Source organism: Staurois parvus, unplaced genomic scaffold (assembly GCF_062004578.1).
Source record: "Staurois parvus isolate SC_StPar_1 unplaced genomic scaffold, SC_StPar_1.0 ptg003011l, whole genome shotgun sequence".
Classification (NCBI taxonomy): Eukaryota; Metazoa; Chordata; class Amphibia; order Anura; family Ranidae; genus Staurois; species Staurois parvus.
In genome coordinates this window covers 117,350-132,140 of record NW_028320807.1, presented here as the reverse complement: position 1 = coordinate 132,140, position 14,791 = coordinate 117,350, and the positions used below count along the sequence as shown (strand labels likewise).

The window sequence follows — 14,791 nt, the reverse complement described above, 5'->3', positions numbered from 1 at the left end:
CAATCTCCGTCTGACTATACTTCTGTAATGTTTCTGTTCTCTGTGTAAATTTCCATCTATAAAAACGTGCTCACCAACTCTGTCCTACACATGGAGTGCGTCTTCAGAGACAGGATACGTGCTGAGGCAATGCCATAGGATGTGGACCTGGAAAGTTCTCCGTGGCTAACCTGTTATGGAACAGAGTCTGGAAAAAACCTGACATGGAATCCTGTGACCTATAGTCACTTCCAGTCGTACCTCAAAATGACCCATGTGACGGGGTCCAGACGCCGCTGCTTTAGTGACATGCTACATCCGGAATACAGATGTAGCATGTTGCTAAAGGTGAACCTATTCCTTACCAACAATATCTAGGGCTGTCCCATGTAGTAATTCCTATCGTCCACTAGATGTCATCTATTAAAGCGGAGCTCCACCCAAAAGGGGAAGTTTAGCTTTAAGGACTGCTACCCCACTCCCCATTAAGGATTGGCACCTTTGGGGAGCAGGTACCCGAATTTGACAAGTACCAGCTCCCACTTCCGGTCATCGCCTTGGCAATGGGAAGCGGAAGGTGTCCTCCCTGTAGTCTTTTGGGACACGTGACAGGTCCCAGAAGACTACAGGACCATTCATGAAGCGCAGCTCTACTCGCGCATGTGCCGTGGGTACCCGGCTGGGAAGCCGCAAGCTATCACAGCCGGGTGCCCACACTGAAGATGCCGGCCTCCTGGAAAACAGGACAACCGGTGAAATGAGCTGTGGGGGACACACCGCGGGACCGAGGGACAGGTAAGTGGCTGTTTTTTTAAAAGTCAGCAGCTACAGTTTTTGTAGCTGCTGACTTTTATTTTTTCATAGGTTGAGTGGAACTCCGCTTTAAACTGAATTTCGGCCATTTCACACCACATCCTTTGAGCCCTGGGCTGGGCTCAGAGTATCACTGCACCAGGCTTCATTCACATGTCAGTTTGGGGGTGCCTGTTAGTTCAGCAGTAAAAACCTCCGAGGCTAACCAATTGACCTGCAACATCATCGGATGGGCCGGGAAACCCTTGAAAAAAATTAGAATTAGACAAATAAAAATTATAATATACATACACACATATATATATATATATATATATATATATATATATATATATATATATATATATATATATATATACACACACATACATACACACACAATATATACATATACAATATATACATACAATTTTTATTTAATTTTTTTTAATTCTAATTTTTTTCAAGGGTTTCCCGGCCCATCCGATGATGTTACAGGTGTGTGTATATATATATATAAATAAAATTTTACGTGGGGGTGTTTAAAGAGTTAGCCCCGCTTCGCTTAGGGTGCAAATTATCATGCGACTTGACGGATCAAAGTTGCGTTACAAGTTGCACCCTATTTGTAGCTATGGAACCATTCAAAATTGCTGCGAGTCGCAGCAACTTTGAGAAAGGCTCCTGCACTGTTTTTGCGATTTCATGTGCGACTTGCATTGACATCTGTGTATGAAGTTGCATAGATGTCCCCAAGCAGCGCTGATCAGTGGCTTTGAAATCACGCTGAAGAAACGCAACTTCAAAGCTGCACTTGGTGTGAACGGGGGCTCAGGGTTTACCTTTAACCTCAACCCACCCCTGTAACTATGAAACCTCATCTTGATGAAAACTACTCCATTGTCCTGATGGCACATTGAAATAATTTGCGTCAAAATGGCTGTGCCTTGTTACCGCACAAAAACTACTGATGGGGGACATGTTGCATCTTCTAGAGATTGGCATTTATAGAAAAGTCTGGCATAAGGTAAAACTTGGCATATTGGGGAAGTTCAGAGAGTTTAAAGTCACCAGAGCATATATCAGATCATTTCTGCATGCTACACTGCACTTGGCCATGCTGAATATACCCCGCCATGGAAAGGTATAACAGACTAGTGTCAGTTCATTTATAGCCAGACATCTGCTGGTAAAAGGGAAGAGCGATCATGTAAACATGTTTTGTTTTTTTTGGAACGGTATCTTCATGACATCACCTTTCATCTTCGGACTCCAGGTAACACAGACACAGATGATCCTTGCCAAGAAGCAGCAACGAGTCTTCTCCCAGAGGATGCCAAGACAGGGACAGGACACTGAAATTATCTGAAACCAGAAAAACATATTAAAAGGTGGAGCTGGTGTTGTTGAGATAAGTGGTCCTACTAAGAACCAAAGAAGTCCAACAGAACACTAATGCAGGCCATAGACGGTTCGTTTATCGGCTTTTTCGGCTGAAAAACGAAACATCGGTCATTCTGTTGCCACCATGATTGCGAAAATCAGCCGTTTTTCCGCACATTTTCCAGCATGACCGATAAAAGAAATGAGGAGGAACCTCGAAAATCGGCCGATGACATTGCCCCAATAACGGTGCAAAAATCGCCCGATTATTCTTTCAGACAAAAAATCAGCCGATAAACGAACCGTCTATGGCCTGAATTACTATAAACCAAATCAACCAACAAAAAGTGAGCGTAAAGGAAAAGTCCACTGTCATGTGGCTTTGAAAAAGTGAAGATGTAAACCCTACTGCTAAATTCACAAAATAGGTTCTTGAAATTGTAGAGTTCGGTGCACAGTATACAGAGGCTCCTTGACGCGGGAATGCGGCTTACGCATGTATTTGCAAACACGTGCCAACAAAACCCCCTGTTTTTAAAGCAAACTGTTAGGGCCAAATTGGATGTTTTGCAGGCTATCTGGTACGTGTTGCTGGGAAATCCTTTGTTTGTGAAGTGCATTGCCCTTCCATGTGCACCTTACTGCTAAGGCTGGTTCTAGGTTGGGACGGTTGCCATTTTGTGGTGCAGGTGGCTAATTTGGATGCACTGGATGCCTTTGCTGTTGTTTTGCTATAGCTGGGCGTCACATAGTTAGTCTGGCTGAAAAAAAGACAAAAGTCCATGCAGTTCAACCATAAAATAAAAAAAGAAAGAAAGAAAAAGAGTTATAATCCTACACCCACAGTTGATCCAGAGGAAGGCAAAAAAACCCAGCAAAGCACGATCCAATTTGCTCCTGCTGGGAAAAAAAATCCTTCCTGATCCCCCGAGAGGCAATCAGATATTCCCTGGATCAACTTTACCTATAAATGTTATATCCAGTTATATTCTGCATTCACGGGTGTCCCTGTACCTTTAAGGAGGGATGGGCTCCTCCAGGCACACCTGTCCTTAACCTAGCCATTGATATATGTGCTCCTACTATGGAGGCTCTGGAAATTTTAGAGTTCGGTCCATAGTATATGTCATGTTTTACATGACTGTCATATGACTTTAAGTGTTTCTATATTTTGTTTCTGCTCCTCCCTTTCCTTTGGTTTAGTTAATGCTGTATAGATAGCCCTCCCCCTTTCCCATTAACCACTTGCCTACCGGGCACTTATACCCCCTTATTTACCAGGCCAATTTTCAGCTTTCAGCGCTGCCGCGCTTTGATTGACAATTGCGCGGTCATGCAACATTGTACCCATATGAAATTTTGATCATTTTTTTCTCACAAATAGAGCTTTCCTTTGGTGGTATTTAATCGCCACTGGGCGCTTTACTTTTTGCGCTATAAACAAAAAAATGCAAAAAATTTGAAGAAAAAAAAAAAAGTTTCTTTGTTTCTATTATAAAATTTTTCAAACAGGTAATTTTTCTCCTTCACTGATGTGCGTTGATGAGGCAGCACTGATGGGCACTGATAGGCAGTACTAATGAGGTGGCACGGATAGGCGGCACTGATAGGCAGTACTAATGAGGTGGCACGGATAGGCGGCACTAATATGCAGCACTGATAGGCGGCACTGATAGGTGACACTGATGATGGGTACGGATAGACGGCACTGACTGGCATCACTGCTGGGCACTGACTGGCGGCACTGACTGGCACAACCGCTGGGCACTGACTGGTGGCACTGACTGGTAGCACAGCTGGGCTGCACTGGTGGGTGGGCACAGGTGGGTGGCACAGGTGGGTGGCACTGCTGGGCACAGGTAGGTGGCACTTCTGGGCACAGGTGTGTGACACTGCAGAGTGGCACAGGTGGGTGCACTGCTAGGCACAGGTGGGTGATCTGCTGGGCACAGGTGGGCGAAGCTAGTGGGCGCACTGCTGGGCACAGGTGGGCGGAACTTGTGGGTGGCACTGCTGGGCACTGATCATCAGAGCACTGATCATCAGTGCCCTGATGATCGGTGCCGATCCCCGCTCTGACTACTGCCTGTTCTCGGCAGTACTTTCCTCACGATCTGACAGCGTGAGGAAAGTGCAATTGAATTTCCCAGTGATCAGCGTGTCATTGGACACGGCTGATCATGTGGTAAAAGGCCGCTGTGATTGGCCTTTTACCACATCACGTGATCAGCTGTGTCCGTAGGACACAGCGATCACGGAGATCGCCGGGTGTGCGCCCCCTGGGGCGCGCAGGAGAGCGCGTTCTGGGAGGACGTCATATGACGTCCACCCAGAACTGGCCGGCTGCAGTGCAGCCGTCATTCGGCTATCTGCGGTCGGCAACTAGTTAATGCATTGCAGCTCTAGCCTCATGTCATGGAGCAGGAAACATTATGATCTTGTGACCTATCGAATGTTCATTGTTGTAAGATTCTCTCAGTTATGGAATAAACTTCACAAGATCTACAAGATGTCTTATCGATTGAGTCACTGACTGTGGTATCCAACTAAGATTAGAGTTATCGCTATCTCATCACAACTGTAAGTTACAGAGATCACACTATCAATGCCTAGATTGGAGAGACAGAACAGTATACAGAGGACTTCTAACGCGGGACTGCGGCTTACGCATGTATTTGCAAACGTGTGCAAACAAAACCCTCTATTTTGAAAACAAACTGTTAGACAGGGCCAAATAGGTTGTTTTGCAGGCTGGCTGGTAGGTGTTGCTAGGAAATCCTTTGTTTGTTTGTGAAATTCACAAAATAAGGCGGGCCATAGACGGGTCGTTTACCGGCTGAATTGTCGGCCGATAAACGAACAATCGGTCGTTGCTGGCACCGATGCTGCCACCAATGTCCACAAAAAACGGCCGTTTTTCGTGGATTTTCCAGCATGACCGGTAAAAATAAACTAGATCCGTGGAAAACGGCCAACAGTATTGCCCACTAACCCACTAACGGCGTGAATATGGTCCAATTTTTTGTGCGGAAGAAAATTCGGCTGATAAACAACCCGTCTATGGCCTGCATAAGCCTAAAGCTGAACCGTGGGGAAATGACTAAACTAACTTTGATTTGCGGCTCCCCCCGCACTGCAAGGCTTAAATGCTCATTCTTGCCTAAAGTACCAATAAAAAGCAATTATATCGATCTTATCCCTTGCCACCATAGGCGCTTTCTATACGACTTGTCACCCAAAATCTTGTCTACTTCAGCGCTTCTTCCGTCGGTTGCACTCTGATCTGTCACCTACGATGCAGGACCAACAGTCCTGCATTGTGAGGACGCCAAGGGTCCGGCTACAACCCGAAGCGTCAGAGGGAAGAGGAAAGCACCAGGACAGTGAGAGGTAGGTAAGTAAAAATGATTTTTTTTTAATTTTTGGTGCCTTAGACAAAAAAATGAGCACTTAACCCTCGCAGTGTGTGTTGGGGAAGACCGGGGAAGGGGCAGCAGGGGTAATTTTGAATTTGCCCCAGAATTCATCTTTAATGATATATGTCTGTATATCATTCCAATGACTTCAGTTTCTTCCCGTAACCCCAAAACATCTATTTATGGCAGTGGTAGACAAAAGATTGTAAGCTCTCATGGCACAGGGACTGATGAGAGCAGTTCAACGTTCTTGGTAAAGCACTATGGATATACTATATGCCATATAAGAAAGATAATACAAGGCGTCCCTAAATTACTATTGCGCGGTTTACCTTCTACAGGTACATGGACGGAGACACAGCCGCTGGGGGACCACAAATACACTCTGCTATTTCCTGTGCAGATAGCCAGACGAGGCTGGATGGGGTCCCAGTGAAAAGAGCGCACAGCTGACGTCTGCTCTAACACTACCGACAGCCTCATCTTCTGGATGTCCCAGATCCACACACAATACGGCATGTTATCTGAAAGACACAGCAAAAATTAGAAGAGCCAGTACACATTATGAGATTCTACATTTCCAACTCCCTGCAGCTGATGAAATATTATATATATACACACACACATATATACAGTGAAGGAGATGCGTATTTGCGCCCCGGCTGATTTTGAATGTTCGCCCCTCACAAAGAAATGATCGGTCTAAAAATCGAATGTTCGGTGTAACACTGAGAGACAGAATAGCAACATAACATTCAGCAGAAATGCGTCTAACAAATGATGACTGATCTGCATGTTCATGAGGGAAAGAAGGATTTGATCCCCTTCACAAAACATGACTTAGTACTTGGTAGCAAATCCCTTGTTGGCAATCACAGAGGTCAGATGTTTCGTGGAGTTGGCCCCCAGGTTTGCACACATCTCAGGAGGGATTTTGGCCCACTCCTCTTGGCAGATCCTCTCCAAGGCATTAAGGTTTGGTGGCTGATGTTCGGCAACTCGAACTTTCAGCTCAATACCACAGATTTTCATTCGGATTAAGGTCTGGAGACTGGCTAGGCCACTGCAGGACCTTAATGTGCTTCTTCTTGAGCCGCTCCTTTGTTGCCTTAGCCGTGTGTTTTGGGTCATTGTCATGCTGGAACACCCATACACGACCCATTTTCAATGCCCTGGCTGAAGGAAGAAGGTTCTCACCCAAGATTTGACGGTACATTGCCCCGTCCATCATCCCTTTGATGCGGTGCAGTTGTCCTGTCCCCTTAGCAGAAAAACACCCCCAAAGCAGAATGTTTCCACCACCATGTTTCACAGTTGGGATGGTGTTCTTGGGGTCATAGGCAGCATTCCTCCTCCTCCAAACAGGGCGAGTTGAGTTGATGCCAAAGAGCTGGATTTTGGTCTCATCTGACCACAACACTTTCAACCAGTCCTCCTCTGCATCATTCAGATGTTCAGTGGCAGACTTCAGCCGGGCCTGGACATGTGCTTTCTTGAGCAGAGGGACCTTGCGGGCACTGCAGGATTTCAGTCCTTGTCGGCGTAGTGTGTTACCAATTGTTTTCTTGGTGACTGTGGTCCCAGCTGCCTGGAGATCATTGACAAGATCCTCACGTGTAGTTCTGGGATGATTCCTCACTGTTCTCATGATCATTGACACTCCACGAGGTGAGATCTTGCATGGTGCACCAGACCTAGGGAGACTGACACTTGTTTTGTGTTTCTTCCATTTGGGAATGATTGCACCAACTGTTGTCACCTTCTCACCAAGCTGCTTGGCCATAGTTTGGTAGCCCAGTCCAGCCTTGTGTAGGTCTATAATCTTGTCCCTGACATCCTTGGACAGCTCTTTGGTCTTTACCATGGTGGGGAGTTTGTAATCTGATGGTTTGATTGCTCCTGTGGACAGGTGTCATTTATACAGGTAACAAAATGAGATTAGCAGCACTCCCTTTAAGAGACTGCTTATAATCCCAGCTTGTTACCTGTATGAGAGACACCTGGGAGCCAGAAATCCTGCTGAATGATAGGGGATCAAATACTTATTTCCCTCATGAACATGCAAATCAGTCATCATTTGTTAGACATGCATTTCTGCTGAATTTTTTGTTGCTATTCTATTCTATTATTTTTACATTAGCTCATTATTGTTTTTGGCAGCGCATAAAAATGTTTTGGGTTATTATTCATACCTGCATACAACCACCCATTCATGTTTATGGGCAGCTGTATACAGCGCTAGAGGCTACCGGGCACCAAGATACTGCAAGGTGGAATGCACCCGTGTGCTGCAGCCCTAAACTGTCCCTAAAGCCCAAACATTTTTCGGAAGAAGGGTTAGAACCCCGATGGTTTTTTCCTGTCGTATACGGAGCTAGCGCTCAAACCTCCTGTGCCCAGGAAGGCACATCTGCTCCTCTACTGCCTCCTGTCTTCCCCTGCAGGAATAGGCGGATAGATCAATGTACCATTTTTGGTTGCCAAGTAGCGATTGTCAGGACTGAACGCCAGCATTCCGATGCCCAATTCTGGATTTGCACGATCCGTGTCAGGTTTGATGGTGCGTAAAGACACAGGCAGCTCAGCCAGCTCATCTGGAGGGAAAAAAAAGTAAAAAAAATGTAGGAGGCAGAAAGCACATCTGATATCACACCATGCTTCCAATCACCAATCTACAACCATCGATCTCACAATGGGAATTCTCAGCTGGCAGATGGTAAAATAAACCCCAACTATCACAATTGTTGTGAAAACAGCCATCATATTTTCAACCGACGTTTTATGTTTGTTTATATAAACGCACAAGATTTATAATGCAAAGAAACTTTAATAGATGACAATTGATGACTACAGCTGTAGTTATTTGGCCTCATTCACGGGGGATACTACAGTGTACATCCATGCGGGGGCCACGTTTGCCGCTTGGGGATGCACAGGTGTTCTTGTGCATCCATCAGCTGGCAGTTCCAATCGTGTCAATTGGGACGTAGCGGGTGGCACGGACACAGCCGTGTCTCCCAATCTGACAGCCATGCAGGTGCACAGCCCTGAACACACATGGTCTGTGGGATTGCCTGCACAAGGATGCAGGAAACAACTGTGCTTCTCCATGTGGGCAAGCGTGGGTGTACGCTCGTGTTAACAAGGCCTTAACCACTTCCCGTCCGGCCATCGTATATAAACGGCCGGACAGTGGCAGTGCAGGGGCGGGTGGCCGCTTATAAACGGACTCCCCACCCCCTGCTTGTGCACGCTCCCTGGGAGCGCACGCCGCCGCGATCCGGTGCCCGCTGTGTCCTCTGGACACAGTGAAACACAGATCGTCGTACGGGACCTCTCTGCGAGGTCCTGATCATGTGATCACTGATTCCACTGAAATCCACTCTTCCAAAATCTTCCATTCTTTTATTCAGTAAAGCAGTCCCTGCAAAAATCCAATTTCACAATTTCTTCTGCCTTAACCACTTCCAGTCCGGACACTTTCCCCCCCTTCCTGTCCAGGCCAATTTTCAGCTTTCAGCGCTATCACACTTTGTTGCGCGGTCATGCAACACTGTACCTATATGAATTTTTTTTTTAGCATTTTTTTGAGACAGATAAAGCTTTATTTTGGTGGTATTTATTCAACGCTGGGATTTTTATTTTTTTTGCTATGTAAATGAAAAAGTCCAAAAAGTTTGAAAAAAAAGTGTTTTTCTTATAAAATTTTGCAAATAAATATTTCGGTATAAATATTGGCCAAAATGTATTCAGTTATAAAAAAATAACCCAAACTAGTTTATAACCAGAAATTATAATTTTTAAACATTTTTTTTTTACATTTTTCTTTTTTTTTTATATTATTGTTTTTTTTCTTTTTTTTTTTTTTACATACTGTCACCCTAGCAGTACAATGTAACCACGGTGACACTGTACTGCTTGTGGGGGGTGATTAAGATTTTTTTTTTTTTACACTGATTTCTTTTACACCCATAAAGGCTGTAAAAGCAATCATTTCTCCTTCTCTCTGGCTGCATTCTTGCAGCAATTGAGAAATACTGTGTGAGCTGTGATTGGCCACAGCTTGTCACATGGTACAAGGCTGTTGTGAATAGCCCTGTACCATGTGACCTCTGTGATCATTCACAGATTTCCCACGTAGTAAGCAATGATGACAGAAGTGACATCTTGCTTACTACTCTGCATGTGATCACTGATTGGCCAATCAGTGATCACATGATCGAAACCTCGCACAGAGGTCCCGTTCGATGATCGGTGTTCCACTGTGTCTGGAGGACACGCTCCCAGGGAGCGTGCACAAGCAGGGTGCGGGGAGGCCATTTATGAACGGCCACCTGCCCCTGCACTGCCACCGTCCGGCCGTTTATATACAACGGCTGGATGGGAAGTGCTTAAAACGACTAAAAAAAAAATAAATCATAACTTGGGACTGGCTACCAATCAGCAGAGCTCTATCCCATTCCCATCGTTAGCCAAAGCAAACGGCAAAATAATAAAACGGAGAATTCCTTTTGTGAAACAGACAGAAAGCAATGGAAAGTGTGGACAAGACAGTCACATGACCACTCACATTTACTGTGGACGGCAAAGAGGCTGCTTGGCGCCCCCCGATGGGGAGGAAAGGTCAGTTGACTTGGAACGGCAGTTTGGCATTTGTCCACCTCCCGATAAACAACCTGCAATAGAAATACAGATCAGAGGAATGTAACAAAGACATGACCAGCTTGCTATGACATGGAAGTGGGGCAAAGTCAAACGCTTGAAGATTGGTGGAAAAATACTTTTGTTTTTGTTTTCAATGTGAAAATGCAATATTGGTATGTCAGGGCTGATGTTGAGGGGCATTATTTTCAAACCCCAAATGCAAATGCTTTCAAATAGCAAACGCAGCATGTGACAAGGAAAGGCTTTGTTGGACCTCAATGCTGTGTAATTGGGCAGCTATGTGGGCAATGAGTTTTAATGTTGCTAAATGTAAGGTTCTGCACTTGGGGGGCTAAGAATATGCATGCATCATACATACTAGGGGGGTACAACTGGGGGGGGGGGTCAATGGTGGAGAGGATCTGGGGTTTGGGGTCAATGGTGGAGAAGGATCTGGGAGTTCTGGTAGATCACAAGCTTAATAGCTTGATAAGATCTCCATGTATAATACATAAGGGGGGATATGATCTCCATGTATAATACATAAGGGGGATATGATCTCCATGTATAATACATAAGGGGGGGTATGATCTCCATGTATAATACATAAGGGGGGATATGATCTCCATGTATAATACATAAGGGGGGTATGATCTCCATGTATAATACATAAGGGGGGTATGATCTCCATGTATAATACATAAGGGGGGGATATGATCTCCATGTATAATACATAAGGGGGGGATATGATCTCCATGTATAATACATAAGGGGGGATATGATCACCATGTATAATACATAAGGGGGGGATATGATCTCCATGTATAATACATAAGGGGGGATATGATCTCCATGTATAATACATAAGGGGGATATGATCTCCATGTATAATACATAAGGGGGGATATGATCTCCATGTATAATACATAAGGGGGGATATGATCTCCATGTATAATACATAAGGGGGGATATGATCTCCATGTATAATACATAAGGGGGGATATGATCTCCATGTATAATACATAAGGGGGGATATGATCTCCATGTATAATACATAAGGGGGATATGATCTCCATGTATAATACATAAGGGGGGATATGATCTCCATGTATAATACATAAGGGGGGATATGATCTCCATGTATAATACATAAGGGGGGATATGATCTCCATGTATAATACATAAGGGGGGATATGATCTCCATGTATAATACATAAGGGGGGATATGATCTCCATGTATAAATACATCAGTGGTTCATATAGTGAACTCGGTGTAGTTATGCCCCCTGAGGTCATCACAGAGGACAAGGGGGCGCTCTTTCCATCTGGAGGAACAGAGATTTAATCTCCAAACTCAGAAAGGTTTCTTCACAGTAAGAGCTGTGAGAATGTGGAATAGACTCCCTCAAGAGTTGGTTGTGGCCAGCTCATTGGATTGCTGTAGGAAAGTCCTGGATTGTTTCTTGGATACACAGAATATAACTGGATATAACATTTATAGGTAAAGTTGATCCAGGGAATATCCGATTGCCTCTCGGGGATCAGGAAGGAATTTTTTCCCCTGCAGGAGCAAATTGGATTGTGCTTTGCTGGGTTATTTGCCTTCTTCTGGATCATCTGTGGGTATAGGATAACTTTTATTTATTTTATGGTTGAACTGGATGGACTTTTGTCTTTTTTCAGCCAAACTATGTATGCAACAATGTAACTGATTATAAAGTATTAGCTGGAGTTTGGCTTCAATTTTTTAGTGTATCTAAATCTGCTATTACATTTAACATTCCCTTCCCCGCAGACTGACAATGCTGCTGTACCCCCTTATCCAGAGCAGGGGCACTCTAATACAGAAGGTGTGTTACTGGCCGGATCACCAGGTGAAAAAATAGGGCAAAAAATAAAAAAAAGATAGCTAATGCAGCTAATGGATTGTTAAGCTGCAATATGGTACATTTTTGGTTTTGGGTTTAATACAGCTTTCAAATGCATCTCAATAGGACATTCAGCATCCAAAGAAACGCAAAGCAAATCAAACATAACCTCTGAATTGTCATGAGTATTGTGCAATTAAAGTTTATGGTTGACTTGCGTTGCAGAACATGTCACATACAGGAAAACCGCAGCCCTCAACATGGATCCCTAAAGTGGGGAAGCTTCTCTATATTAATAAATCTTGACAGCCAACTAATAAAAGAAGAACATGCATCACAATCAGCTGTACAGGAAGGTGAGAGTGCTTAAAACGAGAACATGGAGAAAAAATTTTTGGCTCTGAAGTCTGACAAAATATCAGACGATTCCCCCTACATGTGCGATATGATTCAATTGCTGGGACTGTGGAAACTTATCAGAAAGTGTAGAAAGGAAACAGGATATCTGTAATTAGTTATTGTATAATATCCAAGAAAGCCATCTTTGTCAGAGTACAGTGGTTAGAACTTCTACCTTGCAGCACTGGGGTCCTCAGTTCAAAACCAAGGCTGCATGGAGTTTGCATGTTCTCCCTGTGTTTATATAGGTTTCCTGCCACACATCAAAGGCATGCTGGTAGGTTACTTACCTCTCCGAATGTCTGCATAGCTGAACACCGCTGTGATGAATTGAAATCAGCAACTGAACTCTCTTCGGAAACAGTGTCTGGCACCTGTGTCCTCTGTGGTGCTCAGGGGTCCTTCTCGACAAAACCCCCACCAGTCCTATAGAGCACAGTGATGGCCCAAAAGCCAGGACTGGTAAGTATTCACTTATCTTTCTTTGCAGGGAGATCCTTTGGCACCTTCAGTTTAGCAGCAGGGTCACATTAACCCCTTGCCAGCATCCATTTAGGAGGGTCCATTTGGAGTGGAAAGGACTGCTAGATCATGTGACTTCTGTGATTGGCTGTCACTGTGATCACATGATCTGGAGCCAGTCCCACCAACACCCGATTATTACTAGAGACTGAGAGTCATCTATGACAGCTTGGTCACTGTGCTAGAAGTGCGCATTGAGCGCACGCTCAGCTTAGAAACCGCGGACGCGTGTGGGGCGTGTGGGTGTTAAAGCCTGCCCTCTCTGCTGCCGCACATATGTGTTACATGGATGGCAACCAATTAAAGCAAACCTTCTGAATACACAAGTGCTTCCATAAAGCTAAAAATGGGCTCCCTGGGACACAACATACTAAATGAACTGGGAAAACCTGTACCTGCACTAGAGGAAATCCAGTAGGAATCCACCGGGAGCTGTTGATAGCAGAATCTTCCAATTCATGCAAACAATATTGCAAAATGGAAAGAGACATCCCTTCTCTTTTGTGTGCGCTCCCATAGTAAGCTGCTTGCTACTGGCACACACACTCGTTCACAAGCTGAGCTGCGTGCTTCCATAAACGCACAGAGCGCAGCTTGGCCCTGCCCCCTCAGTAATTGACTGACAGCAGCAAGAGCCAATTACTTCTGTTGAAGAATTCTATTCTGGGGTCCCCCGCCGATGCGCTCGGCTCCTCCTCTTCTTTGTGTGCCTCCATGGCCAGCTGCTTGCTATTGGGACACGGAAACACACACACGGACACACACACATGGCCCTGCCCCCACAATAATTGACTGACAGCAGCAAGAGCTAATGACATCCGTTTATGCATTATTTTATGGGTTCCCCCACCAATGCTTTCGGCTCCTTCTCTTCTGTGTGTGCCCCCATAGAATGCTGCTCGCTAAGGGGGCACACATGCACAATAGTTCCCAAACTGGGCTATGTGCTTCCATAGACACACACAGCACAGCCCCTTTAGTATTTGGCTGACAGCAGCAAGAGCCAATGGATTCCGCTGAAGAATTCTTTTCTGGGGTCCCCCACCGACGCTCTCGGCTCATCCTCTTCTGTGTGCGCCTCCATAGCAAGCTGCTTGCTATTGGGACACACTCATTCCCAAGCTGGGCTGTGTGCTTCCATAGACACACACACAGTGTAGCTCAGCCCTGCCCCCTCAGTAATTGACTGACAGCAGCAAGAGCCAATGATGTCCATTGATGCATTCTTTTCTAGGATCCCCCACTGATGCTTTCGGCTCCTCCTCTTCTGTGCGTGCCCCTATAGAATGCTGCTTGCTATGGGGGCACACCTGCAAGAGCCAATGGATTCCGCTAAAGAATTATTTTCTCGGCTCCTCCTCTTCTGTGTGTGCCTCCATAGCAAGCTGCTTGCTATTGGGACACACTTGTTTCCATGGTGGGCTGTTTGCTTCCATAGACACACACAGCCCAGCTCGGCCCTGCCCCCTTAAGTATTTGGCTGACAGCAGCAAGAGCCAATGAATTCCACTGAAGAATCTGTGCCCAGTGAGTAGAGAAGCAAAGATCAGTACTTCTGCAGACGGGCACAGTGCTGGATTGAGAAGGAACGCAGGTAAGTAAATTGGGAGGTGGGGAGCAATACAACTACTAGGATTTTTTTTTACCTTAATGCAGGGAATGCATGAAGGTTAAAAAAAAAAAAAAAAAAAAAAAAAAAAAAGGTGTTGCCTTTAGAACCGCTGATGGGATCGGCGGGGGAATGAAGAAAAGGTCAGCGTGTGGTACTGCAGATGCACACAATGCCTT

General features: G+C 45.1%; 1 protein-coding gene across 1 annotated transcript in view; it reads right to left on the bottom strand.

Annotated features, from left to right (window-relative positions):
- Window positions 1–1,148: 1,148 nt before the first annotated feature.
- The window catches only part of WRAP73 (WD repeat containing, antisense to TP73), a 77,162-nt gene continuing 63,519 nt past the window's right edge, over window positions 1,149–14,791 (bottom strand). Inside the window, 4 exon segments of the mRNA XM_089667085.1 lie at window positions 1,149–2,136; window positions 5,903–6,094; window positions 8,039–8,164; window positions 10,141–10,246. Of these exon segments, the coding sequence (XP_089523211.1) occupies window positions 2,024–2,136; window positions 5,903–6,094; window positions 8,039–8,164; window positions 10,141–10,246 (537 nt within the window). The 3' untranslated portion in view covers window positions 1,149–2,023.